Raw genomic sequence first — 24,828 nt, forward strand, 5'->3', positions numbered from 1 at the left:
TAAACACCTCTTCATTCTTTTTTAGTCTTTTTTCATTTTCTTGCTTTTTCTGGGAGCTTTTTTTCTACCTATCCTCCAGCTCGCTGATTCGATCCTCAGCTTCATCTAGCCTGCTTTTGATTCCTTCTACTGTGTTCTTCAATTCAGAAACGGTATTCTTCATTTCCTTTTGTCTCTTATTGATAGTTTCTGTGTCCTTTTTCATGTTGATATAGTTTGCAGTAAGTTCCTTATAGTTTCCCTGTAGTTTTTGGTAATTCTCTCTGAGCTCACTGAGCTGAATGAGCTTCTTTAGATCCATTGTTTTGAAGTCAGTACCTGATAGTTTACTTGCCTCTATTTCATTTAGTTCTGTTTGTGGGGATTCCTCCTTTCCCTTCAATTGGGAGGTATTTCTTTGTCTTCCCATTATTTGTGAGACATTTTTGCTTCTGCTTCTTAAATTGATCTGCCTTGATTTCCTGACTTTGTGGTGTGAACTTCTGTGGTAGGAAACCGCTGTTTTTTCTTTCTGAATCTGCCTCTGATGATGTCAGATGTTGACCCTGTCTGAACTTAGGCAGTCTGTTCGAGACTTCCAGGAATCTACTGTCTGTGGCTGTATCCTGCAGTTGTTAATCTAATCACTCTGCACTCAGCAGGCCTGCTTAGACACCACAGGGCAGAGCAGAGTCCTCCTGGGGGGCAGGTTGTTGGGTCCTCTCACGCTGCTGCCGTTCAGGGGAGTGGTCTGTCTGAGCCAGATGGTTGCTGCTGTATGAGGGAGGAGTCAGCACCGGGATCCCACTGGCTACTCTCTCTGTTCTTTCCCCAAAGCCTCCTTTCCCAGTCCCTCCTCAAGTCTCTAGCCCACTCTGCCTCTGCTGAAGCCCAGGGTAAGTGGCTGCAAATAAAATTTATGTTTGACCCTTTAAACAGCTCTTTACATCTCCAGCTGCCTGTCTCTGACAGAGAGCAACCCTGCTGCTTTTTCCAGCTGGCTCTTATCTGTGTACTTTTTGGGCTCTGGTACTGTAGGCTGGAGATCCCTGCTTATAGTTTAGACCCCGCTCTTCTCAAGGGGATCCAACTGGCCATTTCAATATCCTTCTGGTGCTGCCACCCGTGGGCACCCTGCTTGCCTTCTTGAGTCTCTACACTACTTGCTTACCAGTTAGGTTGTGCTAAAGCCAATTCCTCTGTCCATCTGAGGGTTAAGGCTCCTCTCTCGCTATTTTTCAGTTGTTTGTTCCAGGTGATTTTTCCACAATGTAGTTGTAATTCCAGAGTGGTCCTGGGAGGAGGTCAGTGTGACTTCCATTCACTCCTCTGCTATCTGGATTTTTTTATAGGTCAAGAATTCTTGATCCTTTTTGGCGTGCTCTGTTTCTTGGAAACTTAGTATAAATTGGTCACATAGAATAAGATTGGGCCGAACTGAGAGTTGAACAGTGAAACAGTGACATTTGTCAGTATGACAAGTGTGTAAGAAAGGTTTTGTAGTTTTATGTGGAAAATACATGTTTTTAAAATTTTTTCAATTATTTGTATTTGTATTTTGAAACTACGGACTTTTAAAAATGGTGATAAATTATGCATAACATGAAATTGACCATCTTAACTATTTTTATGTGTAGTTCAGTAATGTTAAGTATATTCACATTATTCTGCACCCAATCTCTAGAACTTTTCCATCTTGCAAAGCTTAGAATCTATACCCATTAATTGACAACTCCCCATTTCAAGGTATGTTTTTAAGTTATGGGATTTAAGTATATATATGAAACATAAAGAAACAAACCATCTTTTATTGATATTGTATCTACTGTCAGATTTTCATGTCACAGTATAGTTTTGTGTAGCAGGAGTTAATTAATACCAGCTCCTGCATCTTACCTGAAGGGGGCAGAATGTGAAACCTTGTCTCAGGAGGTCTTCAACTTTTAATTTCCCTATCTGTAGGCTGGCAGTAAAAAGTTTAATCGAGCCAAACTCTTGAATGTGGGCTATCTAGAAGCTCTCAACGATGAAAATTGGGACTGCTTTATATTCCATGATGTCGACCTGGTGCCCGAGAATGACTTGAACCTTTATAAATGTGAGGATCAGCCCAAGCATCTGGTGGTGGGCAGGAACAGCACTGGGTACAGGTAAGGCGGCTCTGCTCATACCTGCTGAGCTGGAGAAGCTTGCCCTGTAGTCATCGAGCCGTTTGGGATAGTGTCCAGAGTGTCTTAAGTAAATGAAAAATAGGGAAAATGGCACATGGCATATCACTTAAAGTTCAAACCAGGGACTGGAGAAATTAGGATTTTCCTTTCAGGAAAAAGCCCTATGACAACCTTGGCAGAGGACCCTGAAGAGAGAAGGGAAAAACAGGAGAGGGAGAATAATTCAGGCATTGCAAACCATGGCTAGCTTCACCTGCAGCATCTACGTACAGTGGAAATTTTTCAATCTGTCCCCTACTGTGTAAATTCAAGTAACTGGAATTCCTTGACTTCCGCCTGTAGTGGGCAACCAAAGCATGCTCCTTAGTTCAACTTTTAGGCTTTTGTTGTGTAAATGTGAAATCTCTTTCCAGAGGGTGATAATCTTTCAAGAGTCCTGAGGGAGAGTGAGGAGGGGACTCTTCACTGAGTAGTCTGCCCAATAGCCAGGACACCCAGGACAAGTTTCTCCTCTCAGAGCCACTGTGGGAAGTGCTTGGTTCCACCATTTCTGTCTTCACCATTCCTTGTGCACCCTAGGAGAGGCAGATCTGCTTTCCAACCTTATTTTATACCAGCTCCTTTTTAAGCACAAACAAGGGGAAATAGTGACCAAGAAAATTCTCTGCAAACTATATATTCGCTTATGTGTGTGCACATTTACCTATCAGCTTCCCCAGCCTGGCCATTTACTGTGCTCACGTCTGTGCTGCTTACTCTGCTCAGGGTCATGAGACCAATTCGAATGGGCCCTGTGCCTGCCATCAAAGAGCTCCCTGTTGTGTGCTGGTGTGGGGAGACAGCTACAGTAGAGTTGCATCAATTTTGCACCTAACTCTTGTAAATTTAACTGTAAGCATTGGTAATGAGTTGGGGAAAGGGAAGGAAAAAGCTATGGGAAAGAGGCCATGTGCCTGAATGGGGCAGGTGTGATGGGGAGGGCCCTGGATGAGAATCACAGGATATTTTTCCTTTGGGGAACTTGATCTTTGGATCTTAATCTTATTCTCTGGAGGTTTTGCTTTCTGTTTGAGTCACTTCTTCTTTGAAGAAGGCAGTATATCATGGTTGGACACCTTGGTGTTTTTCAGAAGCATGTCAGATCACCATTGTGCATTAGTAAGTTTTTATTATATACAGCACAGAATACAGGTATGTTGGACCCCCAACATAGATAACTTCCTAATGCCCAGTTCTTTCTAAACATCTGTAGTGAGAAATTATTATCACACAGGACTTTTTTTTTGTTTTTTGTTTGTTTGTTTTTGTTTTTGTTTTTTTGAGTGCAAATAACAGGATTGTTTTAAGGACAAGTCTTGTTGGAATTCTAGATTTTATCTTTGTGTTAAGCTGGACCACAAGAAACTGAATTCTTGGACATTCCTGCTGGGAATTGACTGTGAATAAAACTTTGATATCACAATCAAAGATGTCATCAGACGCTACTCTAAAAACAGCCCTTATATGAATCTTGCTGGGTTTTTTTTTTACTTTTTAAAATATTTTATTGATTATGCTATTACAGTTGTCCCATTTTTTCCTCCCCTTTATTCCCTTCCACTCTGCACCCTCCCTCCTAACAGCATCCCTCCCTCTGCCCCCTCAGTTCATGCCCATGGGTTGTATGTGTAAGTTCTTTGGCTTCTCCATTTCCTATACTATTTTTACCTCCCCCCCATCTATTCTGTACCTACTATTTATGTTTCTTATTTTCTGTATCTTTCCCCCCATTCTCTCCACTCCCCCTTCCCTCTGATCTCCATTTCTGTGATTCTGTTCCTGTTCTAGTTGTTTGCTTAGTTTGTTTTTTGTTTTTGTTTTTTTTTAAGTTCAGTTGTTGATAGTTGTTTGTTGTCATTTTACTGTTCATCATTTTTGATCTTTTTCTTAGAGAAGTCCCTTTAACATTTCATATAATTAGGGCTTGATGATGATGAACTCCTTTAACCTGACCTTATCTGGGAAGCGCTTTATCTGCCCTTCCATTCTAAATGAGAGTTTTGCTGGATAGAGTAATCTTGGATGTAGGTCCTTGTCTTTCATGACTTTGCATACTTCTTTCCAGCCCCTTCTTGCCTGCAGGGTTTCTTTTGAAAAACCAGCTGATAGTCTTATGGACACTCCCTTGTAGGTAACTGTCTCCCTTTCTCATGCAGCTTTTAGGATTCTCCCCTTATCTTTAATCTTGGGTAATGTAATTATGATGTGCCTTGGTGTGTGCTTCCTTGGGTCCAACTTCTTTGGGACTCTGAGCTTCCTGGATCTCCTTGAAGTCTATTTTCTTGGTCAGATTGGGGAAGTTTTCCATTATTTTTTCAAATAAGTTTTCAATTTCTTGCTCTTCCTCTTCTCCTTCTGGCACCCTTATGATTCGAATGTTGGATGTTTAAAGTTGTTCAGAAAATTCCTAAGCCTCTACTCGTTTTTTTGAATTCTTGTTTCTTCATTCTGTTCTGGTTGAATGGTTATCTCTTCCTTTTTTTCCCAATCGTTGATTTGAGTCCCAGTTTCCTTCCCTTTACTGTTGGTTCTCTGTACATTTTTCTTTATTTCACTTTGCATAGCCTTCACTTTTCCTCCATTTTGCAACCATACTCAACCATTTCTGTGAGCATCCTGATTACCAGTGTTTTGAACTGTGCACTTGATGGGTTGGTTATCTGTTTATTGCTTAGTTCTACTTTTGGAGCTTTGATCTGTTCTTTCATTTGGGCCATACTTCTTTGTCTTGGATCTCCTGTTACATTGTATGGGGTGGAGCCTTAGGTATTTGCCAGGGCGGGGCAACCCATGTTGCTGTGTTGTGAAGCTGCCTGTGGGTGCGGGGTCTGAGAGGGCTCAGTGCTTCTTCCTGTGCTCTCAGCAGGCTTTCAGTCACTTCCCTGGCTACCCACAAGCAAATTGACCCCTTTTTATATCTGTGCTGTATCCCGGGGTGAGTGTGTCTGTGTACCTTCTAGGATCCTGTGGGTCTCTCCAATGGACTCTCCTATGAGGCTGGGAATTTCTCCTGCCACCACCACAACCACCACATGTTTTACCCCCAGGGGTTCTGAGGCTGTCTGTTCCCACGCTGGAACCCTGGATTGCGCGGTCTGTCTCGCTCTCCAGCTGTTCCTCCTGGTTTATCCACATGCCAATATGGGCCCGCCTGGTCCTCTAGCTGCTGCCTTGCCGCACGTCTTCTCTTCCTGGCTGCCCGTCTCTGCTCCTCCTGCCAGTCTGGATGAATGTTTCTTTTTTAAGTCCTTGTTTGTCGGACCTCCATACAGTTAGATTTTCTGGCAGTTCTGGTTATGTTTTGTTTTTAAATTTTTTGTTGTCCTTCTTTTAGTTGTGCAAGGAGGCAAAGATTATCTACCTATGCCTCAATTTTGGGCATAAGTCAATAATTATTTTTGAATTTTAGTGTTTTAACTTGGTATTGTAACTAGCCATATATTTCTTTATAACTAGCCATCTGAAAGTCTTTGTCTTCCTTGATTAACTGGCAGATTTTCTTAATGTGAATTAGGGAATTGAATGTGTCCGCTCTTTTCTTCTGGATGCAAGAAGCCCTGAGCCAAATCCATAATGTTCTTTTTAAAGCTGAAAAGAATCTTATTTGCAGATCAGAATTCTAATATGTTTCTCATTGTAATCTTCTCTCCTGACTTATGTTTTCCTCTGGACCTGATTTGTCATTTATATATATTTTTTACTTTGTTATATGTATCATGTAAATTGCATCGTCTACTGTGGCCAGGAAGAAGCATGCATAAGTAATGATATATCCCCTCTCCCCAGTCCCCCCTTTCCTTCGCTGCTTTGGGCAGAATCCCTCCATTGCTTACAGCTGTGGTGGCAGGCAACTAAGTGTGTGCTCCCTGCTGGTAACTGTGTGTCCCTGTGCCACGGAACTTAAATCAGCAAGGGCTTTATTCATTGTCACAGTGGTCCCATGAGTATGATAAGTTCAAGAAATGCTTTCAGGAACTTTTAGTCAAGATGGTGGCATAGGCAGACATGGCTCACTGCCTCCCACAACCACATCAAAATGACAACTAAAATATAGAACCATCGCTCATAATAGTCAGAAATCAAGTTGAACGGAAGTCTGACAACTATGGAATTAAGAAACTACATCCATCCAGACTGGTAGGAGGGGTGAAGATGCAGAATGGGCTGGCACCACACCCATGTGTGGTGGATAGAAATTTGGGAGGGATATCTCAGGAGTAAGGAGTCCCAGACCCCCCAGCCCAGGGTTTCCATGCCAGGAAGATAAGTCTCCACAACTTCTGGCTGCAAAAAACAGCAGGGATTGAGTCAGTGGAAGAAACTTCTAGAGCCCCAAGCAGTTCCTCTTTAAGAACCTACACATGGACTCACCTACTCAGACTCACTCCCTCTGAGCTCCAATAGTAGGGTAACAGCTTGAAAGGCACCAGTGTCATACTGGGAGGAACTGAAGTGGCTGGAATTAAGGCAGGCAGAGGCCATTGGCTCTTTTCTAAACCCTCCCCCAACAAAGCCATAAAGCTGGTGCCATATCTGAGACTCTGTCAACCTGGCTAATACTGTTTGACCTGCCTTGGTGATCCCCTGAGATTTTGCCCCACCCAACTTATGGGCCCACCCAAGCTGCTTTTCTATATGAATGGCTGGTCTTGGCTCATGCTTCACAGCTTCCTAAATCCTCTCAAACAAGCAACAGCTGGCTTCAGTGAGCCCGAGGCCTGGCACTAGCAGTAGTTGGCTTAGATTAACAGCTTGGCTTTGCCTGGGAATCTCCAAGCCCAGCACAAGTAGCAGCCATCTCAGATTTCTTTATAGCTTAGATAGGGTGGCCTGGGGTAAAACACAGGTTGGGGCACCACCAGGGAAACCCCAGAGCCTTTGTACCCAGTAGGCAGCTACAGACATTAGAGCACCACCACCCTGCCTTTGCACAGCTGATCCTCCATGGAAGGCAGAAGTTGGTTGTCAGTGATCATAGCCAGTCCTTGCCACTGACTGGCTAGGGTAAATTCCTCCTATTGACCTGCCAACAGCAATCACGGCTCAACTACAAGAGGAGGGTCTACTAAGCCCCCATGAAGGGTGCATATCAAGTACCTAGCTTGGGTGATAGGGGAAACTGTGCCACTGGACCCTATAGGACACCCACTACATTAGGTCACACTACCAAGATAGGGAGTTGAAGGAGCTCTACCTAATACATAGAAACAAACAGGGAGGCTGCCAAAATGAGGAGACAAAGAAATATGGCCCAAATGAAAGAATAGATCAAAACTTCAGGAAAAGAGCTAAGTGAAATGGAGATAAGCAATCTGTCAGATGTAGAGTTCCAAACACGGCTTATAAGGATGCTCAAGGAACTTAGTGGGAACCTCAACAGCATAGAAAAGATCCAGTCAGAGATGAAGGCTTCACTGATTGAAATAAAGAACAATTTATAAGGAAACAACAGTAAAGTGGATGAAGCCAAGAATCAAATCAATGATATGGAACATAAGGAAGCAAAAAACAACCAATCAGAACATCAGGAAGAAAAAAGAATACACGAAGACAAGGATGGTATAAGCAGCCTCTGGGACAACTTCAAGGGGTCCAACATTTGCATCACAGGGGTGCCAGAGGGAGAAGAGAAAGAGCAAGAAATTGGGAACTATTTGAAAGCATAATGAAAGAAAACTTCCCTAATTTGGTGAAGGAAGTAGATGTGCAAGTCCAGAAAGCACAGGGAGTCCTAAACAAGATGGTTGCAAAAAGGCCCATTCCAAGACACATCATAATTAAAATGCCAAAGGTTAAAGATAAATAGAGAATCTTAAAAGCAGCAAGAGAAAAGAAGTTAGTTCCTGCTGGGGATTACCCATAAGACTGTGCATTGATTTCTCCAAAGAAACTTTGCAGGCAAGAAGGGGCTGGAAAGAAACATTCAAAGTCATGAAAAGCAGGGACCTACAGTCAAGATTGCTCTACCCAGAAAAGCTATCATTTAGAATTGCAGGACAGGTAAACAGCTTCCAAGACTAGAGCTAAAAACTAAAACTAAAACACATCTAAAGGAGTTCATCATTACCAAACCATTATTATATGAAATATTAAAGGGACTTATTTAAGAAAATAACATTAAAAACTATGAACAGTAAAGTGCCAAAAAACACGTATCTCTTAATAATTGAATCTAAAAACAAACTAAGCAAACAACAGGAACAGAGACAGAATCATGGATACAGAGAACATTTAGATGGTTGCCAGATGGGAGGGAGTTGTGGGGGAATGGGGGAAGAGGTGAGAGGATTAAGAAGTAAAAATAGGTAGTTACAGAATAGCCATGGGGATGTAAAATACAGTGTAGGAAATGGAGTAGCCAAAGAACTTACACACTAGACTCACGGACATGAACAATGATGGGGGGCATTAACTGACAGAGTGGGGGGTGCTGGGGGAAGGGGGCAAAAGGGGAAAAATTGGGACAACTCTAATAGCATGATTGATAAAATATTAAAATAAAAAAAAGTTTTCACTGTACATACATGCAGAGTTAAGAAGTTTAAGTAACTTGACCCAAATTTCTAGGATTCTGATAAAGGCAGAAATAAATCTTGTTTATCCCACTGACTGTGAGTCAGCAATAAAGCTCTGGACCTGCCTGTGGCAAATTTTACTGCCAAGAATTCCTTTGGTACCTGCCTGCTTTCTACAAGGATTATATTGTTATTTTATGATGACATTTTCCCCATCTTTTAGCCCTTTAAAAACAGATAAAACTGTTACTGGGCCAATTAAATAGTTGTGCGTTTCTAGATAGAAGAAAAATCAAAGCAAAGATCAGTAAGCACATTTGCTATCCAAAAGGCCACTGGGAAATGGAGTTCTTTTTAAAAAAAAATTGGTTTATTTTTAGAGAGGGGAAGGGAGAGAGAAAGAGATGGAGAGAAATATTGATTGGTTGCTTCTCGCACACCCCCAACTGGGGACCTGGCCCAAAACTCAGGCATGTGCCCTGACTGGGAATCGAACTGGCTACCTTCTGCTTTCTGGGATGATGACCAGCCAGCTGAGCCACACAGGACAGACCTGAAATGAGAGTTCTTTGAGCTTTTTTTCCAGCTGCCCTCCTGCACTTCCACTGCAGCGAAACTGGTCTCCAGGTACTGCTCTGACAGCATACACTTTTCTCTCCTTTTCCTTTTTCTCATGAGTTCTGACCACCTCCATGTGGTCCCCATTTTTTCTGCCTATCTGAATCCTCCAATATGTGACCTCTCCTTCCTCAAGTCTTGTTAGACAATGCTAACCTCCTGTTAGACTATAAGTTCTTTGAGGGCAGGGCCCAGGGTTTACGGTATATTGCCAGCTGCCTTGCTCACAGTGGATAGTGGTTACTTAATAGATCATTGTCAGATCATCAGTGCTGTTGCCTCCTGGTGACCCTTCCAAGGAGCTTGGCAGGTTATTTCTGGGCAATAGTTGTACTCTGTCCTGATGAAGCTACTGGTCTCTAGGTAATTAAGAAGCCAATCCCAGTCAGAGTCCAGTAACCACAGCAACACATCACTGTCATAGATGTCATGGGCAGTAAGAGCTACCTTCTGAGCATTTTATTTCCTTTTGTTTGCTTTAGGTTATAATAACACCATTTTCTAGAATTTTAGGTTGAGGGTATATAAATACATCTGTTTCCATAATGGGTTAAACAGGGTCCTCCCCGTCTATCCTCAGAACGTAGAAACACATAGTTGAACTACAGATTACCTTGACTCCACCTATTAGATGTCATGTGTCTATATGTTTATTGACCTTTTGTTTTTTTTCTTATCTGGAAAATCAGAAATATTTCATAAGTCTTGGAGCACTTTGGACCTAAGGTAATTAAAGTTTTATTCAGAAACATCCAAGTTAACAAGCTGCCTTCATTTGCATTTCTGAATTGGTATAGTGTTATCTTCAGGGATATCTTTATTTCTTGGATTTGCCAGTTGGCTCACCAGCAATCATAAGAATCCCATGAGACTGAGAGGTACCCTCTGACTGGTCCTGCTTGATCTCTTCTTTTTCCCCCTTTTCCTGTGGCTGTCTTCATGGCTCCACCCTCTGTCCTCTCCTCACCTACTATATTGTCCTCAGGCAGTGTAGTTTTTCTACTGCTGCCCTCCAAGTACAACCTCTTAATAGCTTATTTCCAAAGCCATATCTTTAGCCTCTCTTCCCTTTTTAGCTTGGACCTCATATCCTTTTGACCACCAGCAAAAGCGCCAGTGTTATCTCAGATTCCACTTATCCAAAATTTACTGTCTTCCTTTCAAAACCCAATTATTGTTTTGTATACTCTTTTTTTGTGAAAGGCACATCATCTACCTAATTGCTCAAGCCAGAAACATCAGGTTTGTTGAAGTGTATTGAGTTCTTCAAGAAACAGACTCTGTCCTTTACGGAGCTTTGCATGCATTGATGTGGAGATTTGCACACAAAGTGTGTGCAGGAGCTGTCTTCTGCTTTCCACCTCTTCCCCATTCCTCCAAAAAAGTGAAAGTGAAAAAAACCCTAAAACCCAGTATATTCTCAATGACAGTTATTCATGCTTAACCTGGATGCAACCTCAGAATCCTTCTTAACCCAGTGCCCTTGATAGCTATGACTATTCATTAGATTGGCACATGAGATGAAATCTGTCATTCACATCTGATGTTATGGTCCACACAGGGACCTTTATAGACCTCTACATGCAAACATTAAACAGTAATGATAACAGGTGGGTGGCACCTTGCTTAGTGAGGGGATGTGAGCACTTGTCTCAGCAGAGGAATGAAGGGCAGATAGGGCAGGACAGGAATTTTGGGACATAGATGCCCAGCAGGAATGGCTGGGTGGAGTACAAGGTCTTCACAGTGTTCCTAGAATTCCAGCCTTGAATCAGAGACTTCTCAAGTGTCTGTGGGGAACAAAAAGGCTGTGCTAATGTTCTTCTTCTCTCTTCTGCTCCAGGTTACGTTACAATGGATATTTTGGGGGTGTTACTGCTCTAAGAAGAGAGCAATTTTTCAAGGTGAATGGATTCTCTAACAACTACTGGGGATGGGGAGGCGAAGACGATGACCTCAGACTCAGGTGAACAACAGAGACAGGTCCTCTTCACAGGGCTCTGCTATCAGTGATGGCTCTGGAAACCTACATTTTATAGCACCTGTAGACGCTAGTCCAGCAGGGCAGGAGGCCACAGCTTTGGGCTTAAAGGGAGGCAAGTGCGGAAGGGAGGGCAGGATGACCCAAATTGCTTCACTGGCAGTGTGGAGGTGCTAGAAGGTGGTCTGTTTCTGGCTCGTGGGCATTAGGGGTCCACAAGTGTTGATGGAGGTCTCTGTGGACTTGTCACTGGGCATTGCTTACTGAGAAGGGTCTCACCAGTGAATTAAAAGTTCCAAACTGTGAAAGGTCTACACAGGTGCAATTTGAGGGCAGTGGCCAGAGGGCCCAGCATAAGCCTATGCTTCCTCCCGGGCTCCAGAGAATCCCTCGCAGTCCCCAGTGGATGAGCAGGGAGTGCCAACAGCTTGTGAGGACCTGCACACCCTGAAGCAGGCCACAATGTCCTCTCTGTTAGGCATTAGCCAGCCCCACCTACTGTGGGGGTAGCTGCTGGCCTGACTCCTAGACCAGGCTCCAGGCTACCAGCATTATCCTCAGGTTCTCCTGGACTATCTTCTGCCTGGGGGCTTCAGAAAGACTATATCTGGCCTCCTCTCTCAGCAACCTCCCCTGAATTCAGGTTTTGGGGCCAGATAGTTATGGGGAGCCCTACCTACCAGAAATAAGTAATTATTCAAGAGCCTGGGGCCAGTATCTTTAGACTTGTAATAACAAGGTCTCCCTGACTATCAGGAGACCCTCCTTTCTCCTGCTGTTGTCTCTTGGAAAGGAACTCTCTTAGCCGTGGTTTTGAATTAATAGATATGTGACTGCCAGAACTTCTCCCTTCAGCATAAAGAAGCCAGGGCTCCCTGCTGCTCTTGTTCCCATGTGTAGGCTGAGAGTCCCTGGGATATTTCTGGCAGGAACATAAGGGATTTCCCTGGCTCAAGTCGCCATAGGAAGGGCCACATGACGGGAGGCAGCTCTTCGAGGCCCCGCCCATCACTAGTCTGTGTGGCCAGGGCTCATGAAGTGGACAGAGCTAGATTTCAGGGCAAGAGTAGCAGAGGCTGGAGGTAAACAATGTCCATCACCTCCCCCAAATCCATGTTCCTGCCCAGATGGGAAGGTTAGAATTTCTCATTGATCACGTATCATCATTGTCTTTTTTTTCCTGTGTTCCTTCTCTTCAAGGTTGAGGGGAGTGCCAAATTTTGCTTTTGTTTGATAAGAACATCAGGGCCTTCAGAGTGGTTCTTGACTAATGTTAATGATAAGTAAATGATTTTAACATAAAAGTTGGTTGAAATTTGTTCACAAAATATTTATTTTCTCACTTGTGCAGCAGGCGCCACCCTTCTTTGCGCATTGATAGTGCATTACAGTTTGCAAAACATGCCCCTTGTGGACTCTGATTTGAGCCTGTCTGATCAACTCCTTTATGCCATTGGCATTTTATAGGTGGGAGACCAAGACCTAGAACAATGAACTGACTTACCAAGATTGAAAATAACAAAGCCTAGATTAGAACCTAGGTTCATGGGCTTTAAAGCTTGTGACTTTAAAAAATCATTACTTTTCTTTGTTAAAAGAAGGAAGCACTAAGTGAACTAGGGATCCCAAGAGACTTGATTCTTCTATTCATCATAATTTTTTAAATTTATTTTTCAATTATAGTTGACAAACATTATATTAATTTCAGGTGTACAACATAGTGATTATACATTTATATATCTTATGTCGTGATTTTTAAAACATGTATTTTCTCAGTTGTTTTGGGAGATGACAAAACTTGTGAATTGACACATCACCTTGTACCCCAGTAGTAAATGTTAAATGTGATTTTTTATGGACTTACTGCCTGAGGCACAACATTATAAGACAACTCTTTTTTTAATATCCAAATAATCAAACTATGTATGTCTCTATGTGTGTGTGCACATGTGTAAGTTTTTGGAAATGATTCTTTTTAAGTGTCTAGTGGTAGATAAATAGGATGGAACTTTTTACAAAACCACCTCTGTTATTTTTCTAGGGTTGAGCTTCATAGAATGAAAATAATCCGGCCAATGCCTGATGTGGGTAAATATACAATGATCTTCCACACTAGAGATCAAGGCAATGAGGTGAATATAGAACGGTAAGTCCTGGTTTCATGTGCCTAGTAGGCTCTACCTACTTAGTCTCTTCTGTCAATAAGGAAACTGCTGAATCTGATCAGATGAGGCAGTTTATTTTATTCAGTGTCTTTACTGAGGCAGTTTTCAAACAGACACAGAAGTAGAGGCAATGATGTAGTGCACCCTCATGTACCCCACACCTAGCTTCAACAGTTATATTCATGGCCTCTTTTTTTCTCCCACTTTTTTCTTCTCCTCCACTGGTTTATTTAGAAGCAGATCCTAGATATCACAGTGTTTCAGGTGTAAATACTTTAGTATGTATCCTTAAAATATAGCAAGTCTTTAGGAAAAAAGAACCACTATACCATTATCATACCTAAAACAAAATTAACAATACTATCTTTTTTTTAAATTTTAATTTATTTTTTCAAATACATTTGTCTCTGCCTACCCCCTACCACCTTCCCTTGCCCCCTCCCTCCTTCCCTCCGTCAGCTCTTCCCTTTGGTTTTGTCCATGAGTCCTTGCTATATGTTCCTTGACTTTCCCCTTCCCTTCCTTTTCCCCGACCCCCCCTTCCTTCTTGTCTGTTGCTTTCTTTTCCTTTCAGTGTTGCTGGTCTTATTTTCCTTGCATCTTTGTATTGTTGGTTATGGTATTTGTCTTTCGCCCCCTGGCTTATTTCACTTAGCATGATGCTCTCCAGTTCCATCCATGCTGTCGCGAAGTTTAGTAGTTCTTTTTTTCTTTCTGCTGCATAGTATTCCATTGTGTATATGTACCATTACTTTTTGATCCAATCATCTACTGATGGGCATTTAGCTTGCTTCCAACACTTGGCTATTGTCAATTGTGCTGCTATGAACATTGGGGTGCATAGGTTCTTTTGTATTGGCATTTTGGTGTTCTTAGGGTATAGTGCCAGCAGGGGATCCAGCAGCCACTGGATCAAAAGGCAGTTCCATTTTCAGCTTTTTGGGGAAATTCCACACTGCTTTCCACAGTGGCTGCACCAGTCTGCATTCCCACCAACAGTGGACTAGGGTTCTCTTTTCTCCACAGCCTCAGCAGCACCTGTTGTTTGTTGATCTGTTTATGATGGCCATTATGACCTGTGTGAGGTGATACCTCATGGTGGTTTTGATCTGCATTTCTCTGATGACCAGTGATGCTGAGCATCCTTTCAAATGCCTCTGGGCCCTCTGTATCTCCTCCTAAGAAAAGCATCTGCCCAGGTCCTTTGCCCATTTTTTGATTGGATCGTTTGTCTTCTTGGAGTGGAGTACAGTGAGTTCTTTATATATCTTGGAGATCAAGCCTCTATCTGATGTATCATTAGCGAATATATTTTCCCATATGGTTGGCTCCCTTTTCATTTTGCTGATGTTTTCTTTTGCCATGCAGAAGCTTCTTATTTTGATGAGGTCCCACTTGTTTATTCTTTCCTTTATGTCTCTTGCTTTAGGAGTCATATCAGTGAAAAAATTGTTGCGTGGGATATCTGAGAGTTTCCTGCCAATGTTCTCCTCTAGGACTTTTATGGTGTTGCAACTTATATTTAAGTCTTTTATCCATCTTGAGTTTATTTTGGTGTATGGTGTCAGCTGATGATCCAATTTCAATTTTTTGCATGTAGCCGTCCAGCTCTCCCAACACCATTTGTTGAAGAGGCTATATTATTGCTCCATTTTATGCTTCTGCCGCCTTTGTCAAATATTAGAAGCCCATATAGACCTGGGCTTATTTCTGGGCTTTCTATTCTGTTCCACTGGTCTATGGGTCTGTTCTTGTGCCAGTACCAGATTGTTTTGAGTATAGCGGCTTTGTAGTATAGTTTGATGTCTGCTATTGTGATCCCTCCTACTTTGTGTTTCTTTCTCAAAATTGTTGAGGCTATTCGCGGTCGTTTATGGTTCCATATAAATTTTTGAAATGTCTGTTCTATTTCTGTGAAATATGGCATTGGTATCTTAATAGGGATTGCGTTGAATCTATAAATTGCTTTGGGTAGTATGGACATTTCGATGATATTAATTCTTCCAATCCATGAGCACAGTATATGCTTCCATTTATTTGTGTCTTCCTTAATTTCTTTTTTCAATGTTGTATAGTTTTCTGCGCACAGGTCTTTTACCTCTTTGGTTAAATTTATGCCTAGGTACTTTACTTTTCTTCTTGCTATATCGAATGGTATATTTTTTCTGATTTCTTCTTCTTCTATTGCATTGCTGGTGTAGAAAAATGCCTTTGATTTCTGAATGTTGACTTTGTATCCTGCTGTTTTGCCAAATTCACTTATTAGGTTGAGGAGTTTTTTGGTAGAGTCTATAGGGTTCTCTAGGTACACTATCATGCCATCTGCAAACAATGATAGCTTTACTTCCTCCTTTCCTATTTGGATGCCTTTTATCTCTTTCTCTTGTCTGACCACTGTGGCTAGGACTACCAATATGATGTTGAAAAGAAGCGGTGAGAGCGGACATCCTTGTCGTGTTCCCGATCTTAGTGGGAAAGCTTTCAGTTTTTACCCATCGAGTATGGTGTTGGCTGTAGGTTTTTCATATATGGCCTTTATTACGTTGAGGAATGCCCCATTTATTCCCATTTTGCTGAGTGTTTTGATCATAAATGCATGCTGTACCTTAATGAATGCTGTTTCTGCATCTATCGAGATGATCATGTGATTTTTGTCTTGTCTTTTATTTATGTGATGTATCACATTTACTGATTTGCGTATATTGAACCATCCTTGCATGCCTGGGATGAATCCCACTTGATCGTGGTGGATAATCTTTTTAATGTATTGCTGGATGCGGTTTGCCAGTATTTTGTTGAGGATTTTAGCATCTATGTTCATCAGCGAAATTGGCCTGTGGTTTTCTTTCTTTGTAGGGTCTTTATCTGGTTTTGGGATCAGGGTGATGCTGGCCTCATAGAAAGAGTCTGGGAGTCTTCCCTCATCTTGGATTTTTTGGAATAGTCTGTGAAGGACAGGGGTTAGCTCTTCCTTAAATGTTTTGTAAAATTCTCCTGTGAAACCGTCCGGCCCTGGGCTTTTGTGTGCCTGGAGTTTCTTGATTACACTGCTTCCATTTCCCCAGCTGTTATCAGTCTGTTCAAGCTTTCTGTTTCTTCCTCCTTCAGTGTTGGAAGATTATACTTTTCTAAAAATTTGTCCATTTTATCAAGATTTTCAAATTTCTTGGCATATAATTTTTCATAGAAGTTTCTGACAATCCTTTGTATTTCTGTGGTATCAGTTGTTATTTCTCCTCTTTCATTTCTGATATTATTAATTGGGTCCTCTCCCTTTTTTTCTTGATGAGTCTGCTTAAAGGCTTGTCAATTTTATTTATCTTTTCAAAGAACCAGCGTCTGGATCGGTTGATCTTCTGAATTGTTCTTTTTGTGTCTATGTCATTCAGTTCTGCTCTAATCTTGACTATTTCCTTCCTTCTACTTGCTCTGGGATTTATTTGTTGTTGTGTCTCCAGTTCTTGAAGTTGTAGTGTTAGGTCTTTTATTTGAAATGTTTCTATCTTTTTTAGGTAAGCCTGTATTGCTATGAACTTCCCTCTCAGGACCGCCTTTGCTGTGTCCCATAGGTTTTGGACAGTTGTCTGTTCATTTTCATTTGTTCCCAGAAATTTTTTGATTTCTTCTCTTATCTCATTATTGACCCATTCATTGTTTAATAGTCTGCTGTTCAGTCTCCATGAGTTTGCAAGTTTTTGAAGTTTCTCTTTGAGGTTGATTTCCAGTTTCAAGCCCTTGTGGTCCGAGAAAAAGTTTGGTATTATTTCAATTTTCCTGAATTTGCTGAGGCTTGCTTTGTGTCCTATCATGTGGTCTACCTTAGAAAAACTGCCATGAGCATTTGAAAAGATTGTGTATTTTTCCTCTTTGGGATGTAAGGTTCTATATATGTCAGTTAAGTCTCTTTGATTCAGGGTGTCATTCAGCGCCACAATATGTTTATTAATGTTTTGTTTGGAAGATCTGTCCATTTTTGACAGTGGGGTGTTGAAATCCCCTACTATCAGTGTGTTGCTGTCTATATCTTTTTTGAAGTCATCCAACAATTTCCTTATAAACTTGGGGGCTCCTATATTGGTAGCATATAAGTTTACAATGTTGATGTCTTCTTGATAGATTCTTTTTTTAAGTATGATAAAGTGCCCCTCTGGGTCTCTCTTTATGGCCTTTGCTTTGAAGTCTACTTTGTCTGATACAAGTATGGCAACCCCGGCATTTTTCTCATGCCCATTTACTTGGAATATTTTTTTCCATCCCTTTACTTTCAATCTGTGTAGGTGTCTTGCTCTGAGGTGGGTCTCTTGTAGGCCGCATATGTGTGGGTCATGTTTTCTTATCCATTCAGCTACCCTGTGTCTTTTGATTGGGGCATTTAGTCCATTCACATTGAGAGATATTACTGATAGAAACTTACTCATCTTTTGTCTTTGTACCTGTGTTCCTCTCTCTCTCATTCTTTTCCTTCATCTGCTTAAACCAGTCCCCTTAGCATATCTTGGAGTGTTGGTTGGTAGAGATGTATTCTTTTAGCCTTCTCTTGTCTGGGAAACTCCATATTTCCCCTTCTATTTTAATTGAGATCCTAGCTGGGTAGAGCAGCCTTGGCTGTAGGCCCTTGCTTTTCATGGCTTGGAATATTTGTTGCCATTCCCTTCTGGCTTGTAGTGTTTCTGTTGAGAAGTCAGCTCCTAGGCGTATCGGGGCCCCCTTGTATGTTACTTTCTCCTTCTCCCTTGCTGCCTTAGGATTCTTTCTTTGTCTTTGATATTTGCCATTTTAATGATGATGTGTCTTGGAGTGGACCTCTTTGAGTCCCTCTTGAGTGGGGTCCTCTGTGCCTCCTGGATCCACGAGAGCCTTTCTCTCCTCAAATTAGGGAAATTTTCCATCATTATTTTTTCGAGGAGGTTCTCTATCCCTTGCTCCTCTTCTTCTCCTTCCGGTATCCCTGTTATGTGGATATTATTACGTTTCAGGTTGTCCTGCGTTTCCCTAAATGCCTCTTCATTCTTTTTGAGTCTTTTTTTTCCCATTTCTTGTTCTTTCTGGGAGCTTCTTTCTACCTTATCCTCCATCTCACTGATTCGATTCTTGGCTTCATCCAGCCTGCTTTGGATTCCTTCTACTGTGTTCTTCAATTAAGAAATGGTGTTCTTCATATCTTCTTGTGTCTTCTTGATAGTTTCTATGTCCTTTTCCAGGCTGATATAGTTTGCTGTAAGATCCTGATAGTTTCTCTGCAGTTTCTCATAGTTCTCTTTGAGCTGGCTGAGCTCATTGAGCTTCCTTAGAACCATTGTTTTGAATTCAAAATCTGATAGTTCCCTTGCCTCTATTTCATTTAGCTCTCTCTGTGGGGAGTCCCCTTTCCCACTCATTTGGGGGAACTTCTTTTCTTCCCATTTTTGTGAGAGTCTGTTAAGTATTTTTGTCCTTTACTTTTCTTTCTGGGCCTGCCTCTGATGATGTCAGTTGTTGACCCTATAGGACCTTGGGTTGTTTGTTTGAGCCTTCCAGGAGCCTGTGTCTGACTCCTGCTAGGGGCAGCTCTGTGACCCCTTCGGTCAGGGCTGGGCTATTTTTTGGGATCTCTCTGTACTCTCACGCGGGCTCCTTGATCGCGCTCCCTGCGCGGCAGGATCCCCCGCCTGCCTGGGCTCACATGTGCTTGCCCCAGACCAGGGGCCTTATTCGTGACCTCGCGTACTCATCTGGCTCCCCTGGCCGGCGAGCTTTACGGCACTGGTCAGTTTAGGGTCTTCTATTGTGTGTTTTCCCTGCTTTTGGCTCTTTGGGTGCGTTGCTTGCCCTCGCCAAATAGGGACTACGGAAATGGGAGGAAGTCAGCTCCAGGACTCTCTGGTTAATCCTGTCTCTGGTCTCTCCTCCAGGGACCCTGGGCAGCTCTGTGACCCCTTCGGCTGGGGATCTACTAATTTTGTGGGCCACTCCGCAATTGCGGGCGGGCGGGTCAATTTACGCCTGCCCTTGCCGCTCTGTGCACTCCCTCGCAGGCCGTATCAGTGCCAATCTGTGGGAGGCCTTGCTGGCCGGTGCAAGCGTTCGCCAGCCCGTGCGGGTCACACACACGCTCATCAACCCTCGCCGGTCACTCGGCGCAAGTGTGCGCACCTGCACTGGGTGTTTTTGGGGTGTCTCTGTGTGCTTTTCGGCTTTTGGCTCTTTGGGGGTGTGGCCTCTTCCCGTGCAATGGAGACTATGGCAAGGAGAAGGATTCGGGACTCCCCGGTTCCTCCTCCCGTTCTTTCCCCAACGCCTCCGTTTCTAGTCTCTCCTCAGGGGACTCTGGGCAGTTCTGTGACTCCTTCGGCCAAACATCCACCACCTGTGCGGCCTGCGTTTCAATAGCAGGCAGTCTGGTTCCTGCGTGCCCCTCTTCTGCATCTTTGGGGGTGCGCCTTTCCAGCCCACAATGGAGACTACAGAATGGGGAGGGAGTCAGGACTCCCTGGTTCCTCCTCCCATTCTTTCCCCAACGCCTCTGTCCCCAGTCTCTTCTCAAGGCTCTCCCAGCCAGTCTGCACTCAGCCCCCCAGCTCACATGCACAAGCTATGTGCGGAGCGCACAAAAGGCAGGTTAATTGATTCCCTTTTGCCTGAGCGAGATGGTAGCTGCGGAGTGGGAGGTGTGTTATCACCCGGGCTCCACCGGCTGCCGTGTCAGTTCTCTTCACAAAGTTTTCCTCACCAGTCTTTTCCCAGGCACCAGCCCACCCTGCTGCCACCTCTACCCAGAGATCAAGGAGGATCGCTTCAATTTCTGCATTGGCCCTTTAAATGTCTCTTTGCATCCCCAGCCGCCTGTCTCTGGCAGAGAGCACCCCTAAGCTTTTCGGGGTTGCGTTTTGTCTGTATTTTCTGGTTTTAGCTGCTGTAGTTTAGGGGTCCCTCTTTATGATTCAGACCCTGTTCTTCTCGGGGGAAGCTAACTGGCCATTTCAATGTCCCTCTGGTGCTAGTGCCCGTGGGCACCCAGCCCACCCTCTTGAGCCTCCACCGCACTTCTCACCCATTGGGATGTGTGGGAGACGAGTCCACTGTCCACGGCTCCAAGGCTCCTCTCCCACTATCGTTCCATTGTTTTCCAGGTGATTACTCCACTATTTAGTCACAATTCCAGTTTGGTTTTGGGAGGAGGTCAGCGTGACTCCCATTCACTCCTCTGCCATCTTCTCTCTCTGACAACAATACTGTCTTAATATCATCAAATATCCAGTCAATGTTTAGATTTCCCTGATTGTTGCATAAATGCTTTAAAATTTTTTTTTTGCCTTGTTCCAATTAGGATCCAGACAAACTCCATACACACATTGCATTTGCATGGTCTCTCTGAAATCTCTTTTAATCTGTAGATTCCCTCTCACCTTTCTTTTCCCCATTGCAATTTATTTGTTGAAAAAAGCCAAGTCATTTGTCTGATGGAATTTCCTACATTGGGGATTTTGCCAGCTGCGTCCCAGTGGTAGAACTTAGTCTGTGCCTTTGACCTCTGCATTTCCTTGTGAACTGGGAGTTAGGTCTTGAGGCTTGACGGAGTCAGTACTATTTCAGGGCAGGAACACTTCATGGATGGTGCCATGTACCTCCTCTCGTGTCACAACAGGACAGGATGTCTGGTTGTGTCTTTGATACCAGGATCTGTGGGTTCAGGTGTTGTCAGCCCTGTCTTCCCATTGTGAGGCTTCCCATCAGTTTTCACCTAATAATTTTAGCAGCTGTTGCCATTGCTGATTGTTGCCTAAATTTATGACTCAATTAGGGATTACAAAATTCTGATAGTGTATCATTCCTTCTGCATCTATTAGATAGATCTTTCTACAAAGAAGGACTTGCCTTTTTCATCTGTTTGAGTGCCCTGGGATATGGTTCTTATAGAAAAAACAGAATTAAGGGAAAGAATCAGCATAGCTTTTTCACTTTTCAAAATGATGAGTTGATGTTCCCTGGCATCCTTCAGGATGGAGTTCATTCTTGTCAATGCTTAGCTTGCCTTGTCTTTGGCAAATGGAATCTTCTTCGTGTTGACTCCTGAGTCCTCTGACATAAATACACTAGTTTTGAGAGCTTCCTTCCTTTGCTCTGGTGGGATGTGCTGTTCTAGGCTCACCTTGTAATTCTGCCCCAGGAATTAGCCATTTCATTAAGGAATGCTGACAGATAAGCCAGTTCTTTATGGGACTATGACTGAAGAATCTGTGTTTTTTCTGTTTTATTCCCTCTGACTCTTAAAACAGCACTAGAGGGCTTTGGCCCTTTTGTTAGAGTACATTTTAAAACAATATTCATGGGCTTTTAGCTTAATATTATTGAGCGTTATTAGAGTCTGTATTTTAAAATAATATTAAAAGGCATTTAGTCCCTTTGTTAGAATCTACCACTTTAACTAAATAGCTATTTCTATTTTCCATGTGTTAATAGTGCTTATCCATAGGCATGCATTTTTCTCTTTAAATAAAAAATAATTATTAGTGAGTAGATAAAAAGAATACTTATAAATTGTATGAAAAATCTGAATATTCTTGATACCATGAACACTGGTGGTATCCCTCACCCAGTTTACGCCTTTCATCTGTGGGGCCCTCCCTAATTCCATATCTGGCCCACTCCCATGGCAAGAGGCAACAATTTCCTGAATTTTTATGATGATTATTTGTGATAATTATAATTTATGCTATATCTCAGTTTTCTTGTTTCCTCATATATTTGTACCCCTATACAAAGGATTGTTTAGTTTGCATGTTTTTCAATTTTCTATAAATGAAATCATGCCATATTATTTTCTGATTTTTTTTTTTAGGTCAACATTATGCTCCTGATCTCCACCCACATTGTTACTCTAACTGAAATGGATTGTTTTTCCCTGCTAGGCTCCCAGAGACCCCTCAGAGCACCACCCACCCACTCTTCCTACATCCCAGGGCTCCAGCCGCATAATTACTTCTTCTTCTTCAAATGCGTTCTGTCGGTTTGCATGTCTGTGCATCTTGCACAGGATGGTTTCTCTTGCTCTCTATCCTTTCCCTCACCTTCTTCACTTAATGCATTCCTTCTCTTTTAAGCCTCAGTCAAATTTTCCTTCTCTCTGACCCCTCTGCAGATTCCATCATGAAGTTAGGTGCCCTTAACTCATCCTTCTCTACCTACATCCTGACTTTCTTTGAGACTGTTAGGAAAGCTATGTGCCCTCCCTGCATACAGACACAATTTTCCCAACAATATTGGAGGAGTCATAGATCCCCTGAAGCTTATCCAAGGACCTGTTAGCAGTGGATGATACATTTCATATTGTATCAATGTTACCTGTATGTCCTTCTGTCCTGTAGACTGGGGATTCACTCCATGCAAGTGCCATTATTATATGACACTTTTTATCATTGTTCTCCAGGGTCTCGCTTGGGGTTCAACACATGAACACATGAACCATGGCTAACATTGGTGTCCCTTACCTTGGATAGGGAAAATAAACTTTTTTTGCAGTAGAAAATCCAACAGGTGGGGTAATTTACCAAGATGCTTTTGCTAAATTTTGCAGTAAGATCAAAAGCAATGGAAATATATGTTACCTTTTGTCTTACCATTCGTATTTGTTCTTTTTATCTTTAGGATGAAGCTGTTACATCAGGTGTCACGAGTCTGGAGAACAGATGGGTTGAACAGTTGTGTTTATAAATTACTGTCTGTGGATTACAATCCTTTATATATCAACATCACAGTGGATTTCTGGTCTGGCCCATGACCCTGGATTGTCTGGTGATGTTTGGAAGAACCAAATATTTGGAATGATTTTGGCCTAGATTCTTGCCCTAGTAGCACACATTAAGAACTTGTTGCAGCTAATTATCAAGCTGACTTTTTCCTTTTAGTATTTTCTTAGCAGAGCTCCTGGTGAGATGGAATGTAAAACAATTCTAGCAAAACAGCTTTTTTATTTGTTTTGATCATGAAGGTTAAAATATTATAGATACTTGAAGGACAAAGTATAAAAGGAAGACTCAGAAGATATCATGCAGTCTACTTGAGAATGCTAACTGAAGATTTAAGTTTGAAGTGATACATTTTGGGATAAAAAAGTCCATAGGAAATAAGATTGCTGAATGTCAGAAAATCAGACTTGTTTTGATGGAGGGAAAAAGGTACGAAGATGTATTTCCTTTTATCCTGAGTGGTCATCTGTGAAGACGTGGGTTCCATGTGAGAAGTCAGCAGCAGGAAGGTGGAGAAAGATGAACCAAGAGGCAGTAAACTTGGGGATTTAAGAGGTGGCGGCACTGTCAGATGGAGAGGCAGCCATGGCTGTACTGGCTGCCGCCGCTGCTAATACTGTGCAGATGGTGTCACCTGCCGGATGCTCCTTCCAGTAAGACCCCAGCAGAAAAATACATTATCTGCTAGTTTTTTAAGCATTTTTGTAAAATGATTTTGTATATGTAGGATATGAATTAGCAGTTTACAAATTACATATTAACTAATCATACATCAAAAATACCTCTGCAGTAAAATATAAAAAAACTTTGGGTGCTCAATCTTGTTTTTTACTATTGTGTGAGGCCTACAGATATGTTTATTTCAGTATCCATAATGCTAAACAGCTTAAAAACAAAACAAAGGAGACCAAGCCCTCCTATTCCCTCTCTTCTTCATCCTTCTGTGCCTCTCTCCTGTTCTGCCTGTGTACAGCTGCCTTGTGTAATCCGCTTGAGGCCCATGGCAGGTGCCTCTGTGTCTAGGTTCCTTGGCCACATGGTGGTTTTGCTCTCTTCATCATTTTCGGTTCCTTTCTCATTATAGGTAACAGGTGCAGCAGGGCTGGCCAAAGGGGCATGGCTGGTTGGTCATAGGACAGGAAGGAGTGGCGCCCAGGGCTTGGAAAGCCTTTCATTTAGGAGGAAGGTGGGACGATGGCAGTGATTTGAGTACTGGCAGTAATTTGGGAGAGAAGCAAGCCACCAGTACTGCTGAGTTTCCTGGGGCGGGGGCGGGGACATGGGAGGACAATCTAAGGAGGGAAATAGGAGATGGATACTGAGTCCACAGAAAGAAAGTGTTTCGTTTGCATAGGTGAATGGATACACACATATTACGTGGATAAGCATGTTCTTAAACAAGTATTATGCCGCTGTGCCCCAGGGTCTCTCAGTCCATCATTGTTATATGACACTTTGTTAAACTTTGAACATGAATCATTGCCAGCCATAAAGTATAAATAATATCCTTTCCAAACAGGAAGAGGGATGGAATGGACTCCCAAGAAAGACAACAGTCACCACCCAAGTGGTTAAGGAGAATTTGAAGGGAAAATACATTTTATAGACATGATAGGTTTACCTAGGGCTGGCCTG

At 42.5% G+C, this 24,828-nt stretch overlaps 1 protein-coding gene across 2 annotated transcripts in view; it reads left to right on the forward strand.

The window, feature by feature from the left end:
- The window catches only part of B4GALT4 (beta-1,4-galactosyltransferase 4), a 46,107-nt gene extending 22,185 nt beyond the window's left edge, over positions 1-23,922 (forward strand). For both annotated transcript variants that reach the window (XM_054572294.1, XM_054572295.1), the window contains 4 exons: positions 1,942-2,129; positions 11,166-11,288; positions 13,345-13,449; positions 23,093-23,922. In XM_054572294.1, the coding sequence (XP_054428269.1) occupies positions 1,942-2,129; positions 11,166-11,288; positions 13,345-13,449; positions 23,093-23,225 (549 nt within the window). In that variant the 3' untranslated portion in view covers positions 23,226-23,922. The remainder of the gene's footprint in view (positions 1-1,941; positions 2,130-11,165; positions 11,289-13,344; positions 13,450-23,092) is intronic.
- Positions 23,923-24,828: the final 906 nt, after the last annotated feature.

This window comes from Pteronotus mesoamericanus, unplaced genomic scaffold (assembly GCF_021234165.1).
Source record: "Pteronotus mesoamericanus isolate MK-2021 breed Mesoamerican mustached bat unplaced genomic scaffold, CSHL_Meso_final contig_228, whole genome shotgun sequence".
Taxonomy (NCBI): domain Eukaryota; kingdom Metazoa; phylum Chordata; class Mammalia; order Chiroptera; family Mormoopidae; genus Pteronotus; species Pteronotus mesoamericanus.